Here is a 14,133-nt window from a genome sequence, read left to right as displayed (position 1 = left end):
AAATTTTATTGTAATAATAATTTTTATTTTTTGGAGAATTTAAAATTTAAAATTTAAGATTTAAAATATAAAATATATAATAAAAAATTAACTGATATTGATTGAAAAAACCAACTTATTAATTGAACTTTTTTATTTTCTATGGTTGTGAACTTGGAATTCTTAATATTTGAACACGTAAAAATAGAATATTTATGCACATCCAACTCAATTAAGTTATAGCGTTTAATAAGAATTTAGATGAATATCACATCAATAGTCAAAACCTGATAAATACACAAATATTGGTGCGGAAAAGAAAAATTTAGGTATGTAAAAATGATTCGCCGCATATTATGTTGCGCTAGTTAAATTTTTTACTCTATGCTCTAGAGTGTCACCAATTTATTTATCAACATTTCAGGCTTTACAGCCAACAATTGCCATTCCATCCAAGAAATATGATTATATATATGAACACCTGGCAGGTGGTCTTAACTCCTATTTATGTTACAAACTTTACAGTAACAATGTAAATCTTCAACTTATTATCTATGAACTAAGAGCAGCTTTATTTAGAGTCAAATGGTAAGACAGGATTAAATATTTACAACAGGTACTTTCTGTTTGATTCCTCATTTATTGGTACACTTCTTTTTTAAAAGAACAATAAACTAATTACTAATTACTAATAGAAAAAAGAGGGAGGGGGTTGGAATTCCGTTGGAACTTAAAGGACAAGTGAAAATTAACATATCTAATTAGAAAGTGTCATTTGATCTAATCATGAGCTACAAAATATTGATTTCGCTTTAAAATATTAGTTTCGATTACGATTGTCCGTGGACCGAGTTGAATGGATTGAAGATTTTCCAACGAAACCCATTTCATTTAATTAGTGGGTTGGGTTGTGTGGGTATTACAATCTCTTAACCCTAACTAACCCAACCCAAGAAATATTTATTTTATATAGTTAATGAAAGTATCTATTAACTAAAAAAAATCAATATAATTAAATATTTATCAGCTAAATTAATATGATAATGATATCATAAGTCCAAATATATATAAATTTTTAAAAACTTCACAAGGGGAAAAAGGGAGAAAGAACTAAAATCAACACCTTCAAATTAATTAACAAATTAGAATTACAACACATTTACTGGTCTAAGAATAAATATTAAATACCCTTCACTAATTTTAAAGGCCCCCATAGCCATAGGGTTACCCTGTGTTCCCAGAAAAATACTAAAAGCAACAGTCGCTCTCCCTTCTCGAGCGAGGAAGGTAACTGGAACCGCCATTTTGCAGCAGTGTAGGGTAGTATCTGGAATGCCTCAGTAAAATGTACACATACCAAAACCATTATCCCATGAGACCATTAAAGAAAACACCATATCAAGTTTTCTATTGAAGCTTATTCCACATAATAATATTATAATTAGATAATATATGAACATAATTCGAATGGCCTACGCTGGTGAATTATAAACACTGGAAGGAACTTGGAGTAGTTTGAACTAGATATTCAATGAGACTATAGACAGAAGCAATAGAGGCTAATGAAACAACATTCAATGCTAATGAGGAAAAACCTTTTTTCTTCCATTGGTATAATTAATTAGCCTGCTAAACGTATTTCATCGGTTTCCTATCTGGTGCTTCGGCTAGTGCTTAGAGGGGCAGAACTCTGAGTTGAGAGTTGCACATCAGATAGTGAGACAGTTCCACCTTGTGAAAAGATTAAACTGACAGAGGTAGTGGGACTATTTCCAGAAGAAGGCATTCTGGTTGAAAAGGAGGATTCCATTTTGGACCCCGACATCAATTCAGGCCGAAGCTCTGAGGATGTTAAGGAAGGAGCCAGGGTAGACAGCAAAGACCCAACGGGGTATGGAGTTACTGGTGCATCGGTCAGGGAAGATGTCGATGGACTATATCTCACAGGCCCGAAAGGATGGTCAAATTTGCATGTGGAGCCAAACTTGCAATGCCCGTTTTGCAAATAAAATGCACAAGGTTGAACCCCCTGTTTTCTAGAAAAGGAATTGATTAAGAAAAACTTCCAACGAAAGTGCATCAATTATAATGCTGCACTGCATTATCATGCAGAAACAAGTAACTCAAATTATTAAAACATCTGCAACAGGATTAAAAGGAACAGGCAGAATTAGATATGCTTTTTACTAGTAATCTCAAACTATGTAAGACTACCTAAGTGAGAACAAATCCAATGCACTTAAGAGGTATCAATAAGAACTATTAAGTAACCAGAGAGAGAGAGAGAGAGAGAGAGAGTATTATTGATTTGAATGGTTTATGGTTATAATGAGAAAGGAAACAAGTATGAAGCAAAAACAGCATGTCCTCTAAAGAACTCGTCATACTAATAATGTCTAATACAGTAATCAACAAAGGATTCACTTATGTCAACAATCAAAAATTAAAACAAGGAATAAATGAACAAAAAGAAGTCCTACATCAAAAGATGATACCTACCTATATAGTTATCAGAAAACCAAAGATAGCAGAATTATATTAACTCATTCAATCAGATTCCTATCCCTGAACACCAGTAATACTACAGCTAAAAAGATATCTTGAGAAGCCAATATAAGCAGGGAATTCCAAAAATGATAGCATCTTCTTTATTCATCATTGATAGCACTATGACAGTTACTTTTGATTCCTATCACTATCAAGTTTGACCTTGTGCAACTGAGGTCAGGGTTATGACTTAAATGCCACACATGGGTACTTGATACCCTCAGAGACTTCTTATTCCGAATCCTATTAATATAAGTTTCTTCTCAGAATAATCAATAAGTCCCGGTGTCATACCCTAAGTTGGAATATTTATCAGCTTGACATACAAGTACAAAAAGATGTTTCAAAAAGTCATTTGCAAACATGGGTTCATTGCGCAGATATGCATAACACAACAAAAAACTGTGGCCTGACACAAGTAAATGGTCAAAACAGGAATTCAGCGTACGTCAATACTGTCCAGAGTCAGAGAAGTGGTTTTTTAACATGACAATATCAGCTGATATAGCGCGAGACGGAAAACACACATCTTTAATTAAATCTTCGCTTTATCAAATAGCTAAAAATAAAGGGGGTCATGCGTTTTGCATACAGACACTAGATGTCAATGTAGCTTTGCCCCAGGCATGTATTTTATTTGTCTCAAACAAACTGCCAAGATACATGCCCCAAGTAAAAATAAAAAGTAAATACTTTATAAAGTTCTCCAAGCCATATGCATGTTTCACCCTCTTATATGGGAAACTATTGTTCAAAAGGAGAAGAAATAAATCCCTTAAATTTCATGATCAGCGTACAATACATAGATTCAATTATGTCGCGAAATATCCTGAAGAAAAATCAACAAATGTTGAAGGAAGCAAAACATCAGAGAAACCACAATAAGTACAAATCTGCATGTTTAATGCAATATAATTGAGCCAAGATCTACAGAATTTATATCTAATCAGATGACTCAGAAAACACTTAGCTCCAAGTCTTCAGTTCATTCCAGGCAAAAGAGTAGATTAAGCAAATAAGTCATTGAGGCCTACAACTGTGAAATTGCCACAGGTGCCTAAAAAAAAAAAAAAAATAGAACATCATAAGCTATAACTTGAAAATACATTATTACCATATAACATGAGATGGACAAATTTGAGGCAATAAATTAAACAAAATAGTCAAATCAAATGAGTAACTGTACTTACCGGACGAAGAGGAAGACCAATGGGGCTGAGAAGTGGTCGTGTCACACCCCTATCCCGTGGATGATCATATCGACAAGCCGATCCAAATTTACAGTCCCCTGTTTTAAGATAGTATTGGCATTCAGGTTGGCCAGGACGTTCAGGAAAAACTTCCTCCTTCTGACCACTGCCTGAGGGGCCAATAGAAGAGGGCAGTGGAGTATATGGCCTAGCAAAAGCTGATGTTGATGAAGACAATTGGGTCACTCCATATAGAGAAGTAGCCCCAACAGCAGGTTGAGCACCAGGAGATAACACAGGACTAACAGGTGCCTGCTCCAATTTAATGGCACCACCATTAAGTAACTACTCAAGAAAAGTCAAAATAAATAACTTTCTAACACAGTATTTTTATCTCACCGAATAAGGACTCCATCCAGGAAATGGAACAACTCCTGGAGAAAGAAGTACAGGACCATAAGCCCCTTGAACGTACGAACCAGCCAACATAGGAGGCCTAGCCACTCTCAAGCTTGTGGATGCTCCCCCGTATTGGTCAGGCAGAGGAACCGTAGGAGATTGCACCTGTTGATAAAATTGAGGTGCAGAAGCCGGCAATGATGTGCCAGCAGCAGGATGATGGAATTTACAAGTCACACCAAATTTGCACTGCCCCGTTTTCAAATAATAGGAGCATTCTTTCTCACCCTATTGTGGAAATAAAAGTGACAGGTATGGTTTAGCCATTGCATAATTTGCTATCAGTTAAATGAAAGAAAAGAAAAGGGGTAAGACTCAAACCGGCCGTAATGGGTATCCATAAATATTTAGTGGTGCTTGGCTCAAAGATCCACCTCCATGTTTTGGATGGTGAAATTTACAGGATGCACCAAATTTACATGTTCCAGTTTTTAGATAATACTGCTCACCAGAAGAGACACATAATCAACATAACAAGCGGATAATTATTACAAATATAATAATGAAAGGATCCCATCAGAGGCTGGGACAACCGAAATGTAAAAACAAGAAAGTTCAGGTCTTAATGATTCACATTGCATTATTGCAAGTAAAATTAAAAAATATATACATACCTGACATGGAGGTTCCCCCGCTCTTTCCGGGTACTCCCCTGTTGCTCTTACAGCCGCAGCAACCTGAGCAGTAACTGATTTAATACTATTTATACACTTGTGCAACCATATGATTCTTACTAAGATTAGACGAAATTAAATATTAGTTATCTAGATTGATCTTGTGGTACTTATGCAACAGGAAACAAATTTGCTCCACCTGAACTGCATTCAGTCCGCATTGAATAATTCCAAATCCAAACCTCATTCCTACTCTAAAAATCACAACTAACATTTAAATTTACAAAAAGGAGAAAAATAGTTCATTAAAAAAAAGGAACCTACCACAAAAGAAAATAGAATCACAATGTTAAGTTAATAACAGCACATTAACCCTTTAGCACACAATCCTAAGTCCCAAACTCGGCTATAGTTAAAAAGAAAAAGAAAGCACTATGTGAGAACCACAGAACTAATGCAGATAGGAGTGCGACACTTCAATCCAACCTAATGCAGACATCATTTAGATTCACAATGAAAATGTTACCGCAGCACGGTCACGAGGGTGATTGTAACGGCACCTTGCACCATATCCACAGTACCCGGTTCGCATGTAATACACGCAATTCGGAGCACTGGGTCGCTCCGGGTACGATTCGCTGCTAGCCAGCGTCAACTGCCACATTGATTCTGCATCGAAACCACAAAATCAGCCATATCCCCCAAACCCTAACTCCCACATTAACAAAACCCTAACAAAACCGACAAAAAGGAGTAAAAATTCGACCCGAAGCGAAACCAAAAGTTGAAAAGGGGAAAACCTTCGAGGCCAGTATCGGGGCCCGGCGAGCGCCATTCGGGCTGATTCCCCGGGTTCGACCCGTTCCTCCCCGGGTTGCGACCGTAAAGCTCCATGGAAGCCAGGTTTTGTTTCTTTCTGCTTTTTGTTTTTTAGGGAGAAGCTTATGTACAAGTTTAGAGTGTAACAAGTGAGAGTCTGAGAGAGAAAGGGACGTGTGTTATTGCTGTGTGCTTTACAGAGAACGGGGATCGTGGAGGGTTCTAGAATGTTCTGGAAGGAAGAGGGAAGGAAGAAGATCGGATACGTCCGCTCTCTTAGCCGCTGGGGTTTGCGTCGCGAATCCGAAAAAGAAAGAGAGAGAGACTGAGATGGACAGAGATGGGTTTTGTTTCTCTCTAAGACTGTAACGGAGCGTGTGTTTCGTGTGCTTTCTCTTTCTCTCTCTCTAGGACTGTACGGTCTGGTGTAGGCTTTTTTCCAGCTCCATTTTTTTTTTTCTTTTTTCTTTTTTCTTTCTTTTTTTTTTTTGGGTTTTTGGAAACATTTGCACTCACTATCTTCCTTCTTCGAATCTCTTCGGTCTTCTTCGTAACTTCTTTTTATTCTTCAATATTTTTTATTTTGATGACGCGAATATCCCTGCGGGGTAATAATGATGGGTGATGGCAACGGAATGGGGTTTTGATTTGGTTGGTGTGGTGTGAGCGGTGACAAAAGTGGGCTTTGATATTTCGGTTCGAAAATGGGGGACGAATTTGTCATTTCGACTTTACCCTAGCCTCCTACTTTTTGCTGGTCCGTTTAAATTGTACCACCTCATTCCGAGCTGTCCTTTTATTTCTCCTTTTTTCTTTAATTTATATTATATTTATACAGGAGAAGATTCTTATTATACTTTGATGGATATTTAGAGCATAAGATAGGTGAATCATGGGGTTATAAAGACTTTATAATAAAACGGTATGGGTTAAGAATTTCTTGAGAAGTTCATAAAAAGGAAGTAGGTGTTGAAAACAATTTGTACAGATCGTTAGTTATAAAAATGGAGTGTTGTAGATTTTTTTTAATTGTTGATGGCAATACAAAAAATAATATTAAAAATAAAATTTATTCTACTTATTTTATTTTAATTATTATTTTTATGTCTTTAATTTTTTTATCGTTTCACTTTGTTGTGTTGAGCTCGTTTGTCGAAAAGAAAAAAGATATTTAAAGAAAGTAAATTATGTGACTATAAAGACTTCTTAAATGAGACTGTATGGGTCTAAAGAAAAAAAACAGTATGGGCTAAGAACTTTTTTAGAAATTCATTAATTGTAACTTCAGTTTTTGGTGTCAAGTAATTTGGATATGTAAAAAAAAAGTATTTGCAAATAGGGTTTCAGTTTCAACCGTTTTAAATTTCAGTTTGTTAAAAGATTTCAACATACATTGTAATTCTACGTTCAATTCTTATTCTTGTTTTGTAAGTTTAGTTATCAGCCCATAGGTCAAAAAAGAGGAAGAAAAGAAAGTTACATTGTTATATACTTATATCCCTTGCAACCATGTAAAGCCAAATCTTGTCGCCTAAGAACATACTTGACAAATGACAGCTGAAATTCTCAACTTGTGCAGTTCTTCTGCTAACTAAACCAGCGAAGAATGTTCAATTGTTCATGGAAATATGATATTTTATATCGGCAGTTCAATTTAAGCACACATCGATGAACTCTATAATCACATTTTAAAACTAATAAGTGATTCACATATTGATAACGACCAAAAAAACATTCCATAATTCTACTAATGTTATTGAGCAAGTCCTTTGATTCAAAGACCAGTTAACATAAAACATTAAACAAACCTCCATAATCATGCACCAACCTTTGGTGTATTTGACTGGTTAGAGACTAGAAAATAAAAAAATAAGTGTTTAAACACTCTTAAATTAAAATAAAAATTTTATATCTGATAAAAATTATAAATTTAATAGTGATCTTTATTTTATCATTTTATTATTTCATCTTTTTAGAACATCTTTTTCTGATTTTTTTTATTTTTTATTATATTTTTTAGTTTGATATATTAATAACTAATTTATTACAGATTTAAATTTTATTTAAAAATTTAATATTGACTAATAAATTACTACGTATACAATATATGATTTTCTAGCACATGCTTTAACGGACTAAACGAGTTGATATGACGAAACAGTCCAAGTTGAGAGAAAGAGCAAAACCCAAACCAAACAAGAAAAAGAAAGAGCGAAACCATAGAATATTTGGCCCAATATATGTGTATGCAAGCCCAACTTGAGCCCATTAATCACCAAAGTGAGCATTACCACAAAATCCAAAGTTCCAAACAGCAGAGCTCTTTCCATTTCTCTCTCTCATTTATCCGATACACCACCGCTCTTGTTGGCGCGCTTTGCAGTTACACAATGAGCAGCTTAATGGCGAGCTTCACAGCTCGCATCTCTGCTTACACCAACCACCTTTTCCCCATACGACGTCGTCCCCTTCATAACAGACGCCTCACTCTTTTTCCCAACACCACCACACTCAGACCTCACACACTAAGAATCACCTGCATGGCGGTCAGTAACTTCACTAATTAATTAATTAATTAAACTTTTTCATCTAATTTTAGCATTACTTCAGCTCAATCCAATGGTGCGTTTCTGTAATTTTATATATTTGCGTTGAATTATAGGAACCTTATCTCATAACGAAGCTGGAATCTGCTGAGAAGACCTGGCAAGAATTATCGGTATCAAACTTGTTTTCTTTTTTGTTTCTATGAAATTTTGTTGCAACCAGTTATCTAAATCGATTTATTATTATTGTTATTAAAAGTTTGGTTGGTGTTTTAGGTTAAGCTTGCTGACCCTGACGTTGTGTCCAATCCGAGTGAGTACCAAAAATTGGCACAATCAGTGGCAGAGCTTGATGAGGTACTTTCATTTGTAATGTGCACTTCACCTGATACTTCTCTTTGCACTGTATTAAGGTGAAAATGTAATTTTAATATTTCTAAATTTCAATGCAGGTTGTGTCCACGTATAGGAGGTTTAAAGAGTGTGAAAAGGCTCTAGAAGAAACGAAAGGTTTGATTAGGTTTCACTGCTTGAGTGCTTGTTCATCCTTCTTAGTGACTTTTAGACAATTGAAGTGTGTTTTATTTTGGTTTATTATTAATTTTTTTTTTCAATCTGTTATGGATGGTTAGCTTTGGCAAAGGACGATGAAAATGACGAGGATATGGTTGAAATGATATCTTCAGAAATAGACTCTTTGTCAAGGCAAATCGCAAAGCTTGAGGATAAGCTCAAGGTTTCTCATTTACTCTGTATCAAGTATCGCTAGTTCAATTTATGTCATGTCATGCCATTGCTTATCTTTTAATCTCCAACATTCTTGAAGTCTATTCATATGCTAGTTGGGAAAATTAACTTCTTTTTAATATTTCAAATTCACTAATTCAAAATGTACAATCTGCTGAAATTCCAAAACTGTGAGGAGGAATTGTAATTATTTTTTATGTACTCTCTATCATCACTGACCATCGTGAGGTTTTATTCCTCTTATTTCAAAACCATGCCATGGAATTACTTTCTTTTCTCTTTTTCGTCCGGAATGCCTATTATGTTGTTGGTTATTGTGGGTTTTCAAAGTACTTCCCTCCGTTTCCTCATTTCTCCTGGTTTTTAGAAACTTACTAGTATCTTTGGCGATGGTAGGTTTTACTGCTTCCCAGTGATCCTCTTGATGCAAGAAACATAATGCTTGAAGGTACACCATCTTTTTCTTTATGATATGAGATAGGGGCAAATGATCTTATATTTTTGTTTATGGCTTAGTTGAATGTTTCATCATTAAGATTTTGGTAGAGACTAGAGAGCATGCTGACTTCTAAAATTTAAATATCAGTGATGATTTGATAAAGCTTATATTGCAATGTAATCTACGGGTAAGTGTATTGAATGATTGCACTTGGCTTGTGCAACTTCTTTCTTTTCTGTTCCTTCTAGTTGTCATTCTCAACTCTGAAGATTATTGTCATTATCATTACTTTTGCAGTACGAGCAGGTACTGGTGGTGACGAGGCTGGAATATGGGCTGGTGATCTTGTAGGTACATGCTTTTATTTGTCCTTTCTAGTCCATGGACTCAAAATAGGGCATGCCCTTCATCAATGTCCCACATCGTAAAGAAAGCCTAAAAGTGACATTATGTCATATTGAATGAAACATGCTTAAAGAGCGTGCATGCGCATACACACAAAGATAATCCTATTATTGGATCATTTTCTGAATTGTTTATCTTTGACAAAAATTTATTTCTTTAATTTCTCCACAATTGACCTTTTGATTGGTTAGTTTAAATGTTTATTAAATGAACTGTTATTATGAAGTTGAATCCAATGTAATCTGATGCTGTTTTGATGTTAAATCAGGTTCGGATGTATGAAAAATACAGTGAGCTGAATTCTTGGAAACATTCTGTTATCTCAAGCTCTCCGGTATACCTCATCAAAACTCTGTATAAACTAGTTTCTAATTGATTCTTATTTGTATAATTGTTAATTTTGCCATCTTTTTAGGCAGAGAAAGGAGGGTACAAAACTTATGTGATGGAGATAAAAGGAAAACGTGTCTACAGTAAATTAAAATATGAATCTGGTGTCCATCGAGTTCAACGTGTTCCTCTAACAGAGACACAGGGTCGCGTACATACTTCTACTGCAACAGTGGCAATCATGCCAGAGGTAGAGTACATATTTCAGGCCTTTAGCTAAAAGTGTATTCACAACTCTTTGACTTCTAGGTCTGAAAGCTTTATTTTGTGTCTTTGCATCTGGACAGTTGTTAGTTTCATATCACTGCTTTTGTAGCATGTCCATATTCTGAATAATTGAAGTAGGTAGCTAGCTTAAGCCTATAGGGATTCAAAGTAGACCTAGATTTAATATTTTCTCAAATTTTTGTTGCCTAACCATGTGGTGGTTAGGTTCAAAGCATGCTTTATTAGATTATATATTTTTCTAAATTCGTTTAATTTAATGCATGGAGGTTGTATTCTACTGAATATTTATCCAACTAGAATATTCCTTCCTTTTAAGGACAGAATCTAAATATATAAATCTGAAATCTTTGTCTAGGCTGATGAAGTTGAAGTAGTAATCGACCCAAAAGATATTGAACTTACTACAGCACGTTCTGGGGGTGCTGGAGGTATAGAAATTTAATTTAAATAATCAATATTTACATTTCCCGGATCAAGAGGTTTCATACCCTCTATCATTTCTCTTGCATGCAGGCCAGAATGTTAACAAGGTTGAAACAGCCATTGATCTTTTTCACAAACCAACGGGAATCCGTATCTTTTGTACTGAAGAAAGGACTCAACTTCAGAACAAGAATCGCGCTTTTCAATTGCTCCGTGCAAAACTGTAAGCATTAGAATTGTCTTGTCAACCTTTTCTTCTCATGCTGTCATCAATCTTAACAAGAGAGATATCTCAAATCCTTTCTTGAGTTTAGTGGTAGATGAGGAACTAAAGGATATTAATGATGTGAAACTAAAACTGACCAAATGCTAGCAGCACATTATAGTTGTTTCTGAGTGTTCTCTTTAATTTGCATTCAAAATGACACGACAATCTTTTTACAGATACGAGATGAAGGTAAGGGAGCAGCAAGAGTCAATTCGAAATCAAAGGAAATCACAGGTATGCTTGGCATTTGATCCATCATGATTTGCTTCAGACATAATTTATTTTGTCTACTTGCTATCTCGTTGAGCTGAGAGCCAACTGAATTGAATTATTTTTTTTCTGTAATATCTCGATCTCCAGGTTGGTACAGGTGCACGTGCAGAAAAAATTCGGACATATAATTACAAGGTACATTACAGAAATCTGAATATTTTTCTGTTGTCACTCATTCATACTTCTATGTTTTTATTTTCCCCAAACTCCAAATTTGAGGTGTTTTTGTAAATTATATGCATTATAAATTTCCCTCTATAAGATGTTAGGTGAGAAAAACTGATGTTTAATTAGAAAGAAAAAGTAGAAGAAATATGGCATTATAATTTATCTTTTAAGATCTCTCATAATAACAATTGTTCATGGAAATGGATTTGATTAAGTGATCTAGAAGTATGTTGTTCAAGTCAATAATTGTACAATGGTTTGAGGTAAAAACACTGCAACATTTTTAGTGTCTCATTTTGTATTGTCGAAATGATGGTACTTACAGGCAGTTTATGACTTTAATTTTTTTTTTCCTTCTAATCAGGACAACAGGGTCACTGACCACAGATTGAAGATGAACTTTGAGCTCACCTCCTTTCTTAATGGAAACATAGAAGATGCTGTTCAGGTATGCTATCTAGCACACCTCTCCTGCCATGAACTCTGTTTTTTTGGTGTATTTACCAGTGTGCTTAAGATTTCAAAAGGAATATAGTTGGGTGTTGATTGCTGATGAAAGGCTAGGCTTCTCTAACTGAAAAATTATCATTAACCGAAAAGAAAGAAAACTAATTTCCTACGTTATACCATAAAGCTGGGACCTAAACCTGCAGAGTTGCACTCTGCTTGGGCTTTTGAAAGAAAGAAAACACAATTAACCCACCGCAAAATAGCAGGCACTAGATGACACTGATCAAAAGTTGCATTAATTGTACTTGACGAAGAATGCACTATATATACTGACTTCGCCTTTAGTATGAGTGAATGAATGAAAATGTTTGATCATAACTTGGCTCCGCATCATTGAGAATCTTTCTTCTTGCAGTCTTGTGTTACAACGGAGCAGAAGGAGCTCCTGGAAGAACTTGCTGAATCTGTAGGTGCTCCTGCTGGCTGATGTAAAAGCACATTTCACCATGTAATTTTGAATTTTTTACTGAACTATGCATTTCGCAAATGGAAGAAGTGTCATATTTGTTCTCGTTAATGTCCCATTATCTTCCAAGTTTGAGGCATGGTTTGATTACAAATCTGTACATGGGCACTTCTTCTACATGTAACATTCCGCTATACAGTAGTTGAATGGTATTTTATGTATGTAAAGTGAAGCAATTAACAGTTTGCTGCAATGCCAATGTATGTGCTATTGAACTGAGTTCAGTTACCACTTACCAGTTATGGATTTACATTATAACTAAATTTATATTTCTTTATCTTTTAAATAAATTTTTGTTTAAATTAAAATACTTTGGTGGGTTAAAAATGTTAAGTTACCAATAATCTTTTATATATTTATCTTATTTTTAAGTTATACTAGTTAATTTTCCATTTATTTACTAAGTATTTGTGATCAAACACTTCCTTTTTCTGATTAACTTATAGTTGTTTTTTTTTAATAAAAAGTATTAAGTTTTGATACTCTAACCATGAACTTTTAGATTTTAGAAAAAAAAAATTGTAAATTAAAATTTTTCCCCCAATTTTTAATCCGCATATATATAAATGATTTATAAATTGATCTGTTCTGACCAGAAAAATTTGGGATTTCAATTTTCAAAAGTTAATAATATTAAAGATGATTTTTACTCCATACATTAATATTAATAATAAAATGAAAGATACATAAGACCTTTAGTAATATATAACGCTCTTATATTAATAAGCTATAATTTAAATGATATAATCTTTTTATTTTTATCTAAAAATTTTGGATTCGATTTTCACTTTTAATCTTTAATTTAAATAGTATAATTTTTTTATTTTCATATAAAAATTTTGGATTCGATTTTTACTTCTAATCTTAGAAAAAAAAAATCTAAAGCTGTCATTTAATTTTGTGGTATTCACATTGGGAGTTCGTATTACAATTTTTATTTTGACAATATCATATATATAACAAAATTTTTATGTTTATATGAATATGTTAAAAGGAAATTTCATTATTTCAAAGATGATATGAATAAGAGAAATGTTAAATAAATAAATTATTTTATAATTAAATTTAGTTAAATTTTTTTGAGTTTAATTTTGATGTACCCACAGTATAAAATATTTTACATAATTGTGTAATCACATTCATTCTTTTAGATGATTATTCAAGTAGTTAATATAAAAGATAATTTTTTATTGATATGATATTACAGAGTTAAATGTAGTGTAAAATTAGTGCATCAAACAACAATAACAACAAAATTTTGTCTCACTGGGTAGAATTGGTTATATGAATCAAACGACGTCATTGAGCTCTGTCATGTATCATGTCTACAGAAAGACCGTTTACATATAGATCTCATTTGACCAGCTCATGAATGGTCTTCTTAGGTTTTCTTCCACCTTTCACCATTTGTCCATCTTCCATCTCATCCACTCTCCTGAGTGTTCTATTGGTCTTCTTCTCACATGTCCAAACCACATGAGACGTGATTCTACCCTCTTTTCCATAATGAGTTCTACTCTATGACCACTCATCCATCTCAACATCTTCATCTCCGCCACACTCAACTTATATTCGTGCTCCGCTTTGATCGCCCAACACTCCGTACCATAAAACATAGTCGGTCTTATAGCAGTACGATATAATGTACCTTTAAGTTTTAAA

General features: G+C 34.1%; 2 protein-coding genes across 4 annotated transcripts; one reads left to right on the top strand and one right to left on the bottom strand.

Annotated features, from left to right (window-relative positions):
• Positions 1–1,086: 1,086 nt before the first annotated feature.
• LOC107492512 (zinc finger CCCH domain-containing protein 32) lies at positions 1,087–6,096 on the bottom strand. 3 transcript variants are annotated; one of them, XM_016113548.3, is made up of 7 exons: positions 5,590–6,095; positions 5,316–5,458; positions 4,790–4,852; positions 4,497–4,616; positions 4,116–4,403; positions 3,717–4,028; positions 1,087–2,008 (listed from the first exon to the last, which is right to left on the bottom strand). In XM_016113548.3, exons 1-7 carry the CDS (start codon positions 5,681–5,683, stop codon positions 1,631–1,633), a joined length of 1,398 nt encoding a protein of 465 aa, XP_015969034.1. In that variant the 5' UTR covers positions 5,684–6,095; the 3' UTR covers positions 1,087–1,630. The 3 variants fall into 3 exon arrangements, with proteins under 3 accessions (XP_015969034.1, XP_015969035.1, XP_015969036.1); XM_016113549.3 differs by having other exon boundaries at positions 1,801–2,015; positions 5,590–6,096; XM_016113550.3 differs by lacking the exon at positions 1,087–2,008 and adding an exon at positions 3,409–3,562 and having other exon boundaries at positions 5,590–6,096.
• A 1,837-nt stretch (positions 6,097–7,933) lies between these two features.
• LOC107492510 (peptide chain release factor APG3, chloroplastic) lies at positions 7,934–12,690 on the top strand. Its single transcript, XM_016113542.3, has 15 exons — positions 7,934–8,154; positions 8,271–8,327; positions 8,431–8,511; positions 8,607–8,664; positions 8,787–8,890; positions 9,298–9,349; positions 9,638–9,687; positions 10,014–10,079; positions 10,161–10,325; positions 10,719–10,791; positions 10,877–11,009; positions 11,231–11,288; positions 11,415–11,462; positions 11,860–11,943; positions 12,361–12,690. Exons 1-15 carry the CDS (start codon positions 7,999–8,001, stop codon positions 12,430–12,432), a joined length of 1,257 nt encoding a protein of 418 aa, XP_015969028.1. The 5' UTR covers positions 7,934–7,998; the 3' UTR covers positions 12,433–12,690.
• Positions 12,691–14,133: the final 1,443 nt, after the last annotated feature.

This window comes from Arachis duranensis, chromosome 6 (genome assembly GCF_000817695.3).
Source record: "Arachis duranensis cultivar V14167 chromosome 6, aradu.V14167.gnm2.J7QH, whole genome shotgun sequence".
NCBI lineage: Eukaryota > Viridiplantae > Streptophyta > Magnoliopsida > Fabales > Fabaceae > Arachis > Arachis duranensis.
Note: the sequence above shows the minus strand (reverse complement) of the source record. Positions and strands in the feature narration are given on the sequence as shown.

What these genes read in the sequence shown, in the direction of transcription:
- LOC107492512 (XM_016113548.3), bottom strand. Translation starts at nt 5,683, where the DNA reads ATGGAGCTTTACGGTCGCAACCCGGGGAGGAACGGGTCGAACCCGGGG. An exon ending in CGGGGGAACCTCCATGTCAG is followed by an intron (nt 4,617 to 4,789) that starts GTATGTATATAT and finishes TCTGGTGAGCAG; the next exon opens with TATTATCTAAAAACTGGAAC. An exon ending in TTGGTCTTCCTCTTCGTCCG is followed by an intron (nt 2,009 to 3,716) that starts GTAAGTACAGTT and finishes TCTAGAAAACAG; the next exon opens with GGGGTTCAACCTTGTGCATT.
- LOC107492510 (XM_016113542.3), top strand. Translation starts at nt 7,999, where the DNA reads ATGAGCAGCTTAATGGCGAGCTTCACAGCTCGCATCTCTGCTTACACC. An exon ending in CAGTGGCAGAGCTTGATGAG is followed by an intron (nt 8,512 to 8,606) that starts GTACTTTCATTT and finishes ATTTCAATGCAG; the next exon opens with GTTGTGTCCACGTATAGGAG. An exon ending in GAAATCAAAGGAAATCACAG is followed by an intron (nt 11,289 to 11,414) that starts GTATGCTTGGCA and finishes CTCGATCTCCAG; the next exon opens with GTTGGTACAGGTGCACGTGC.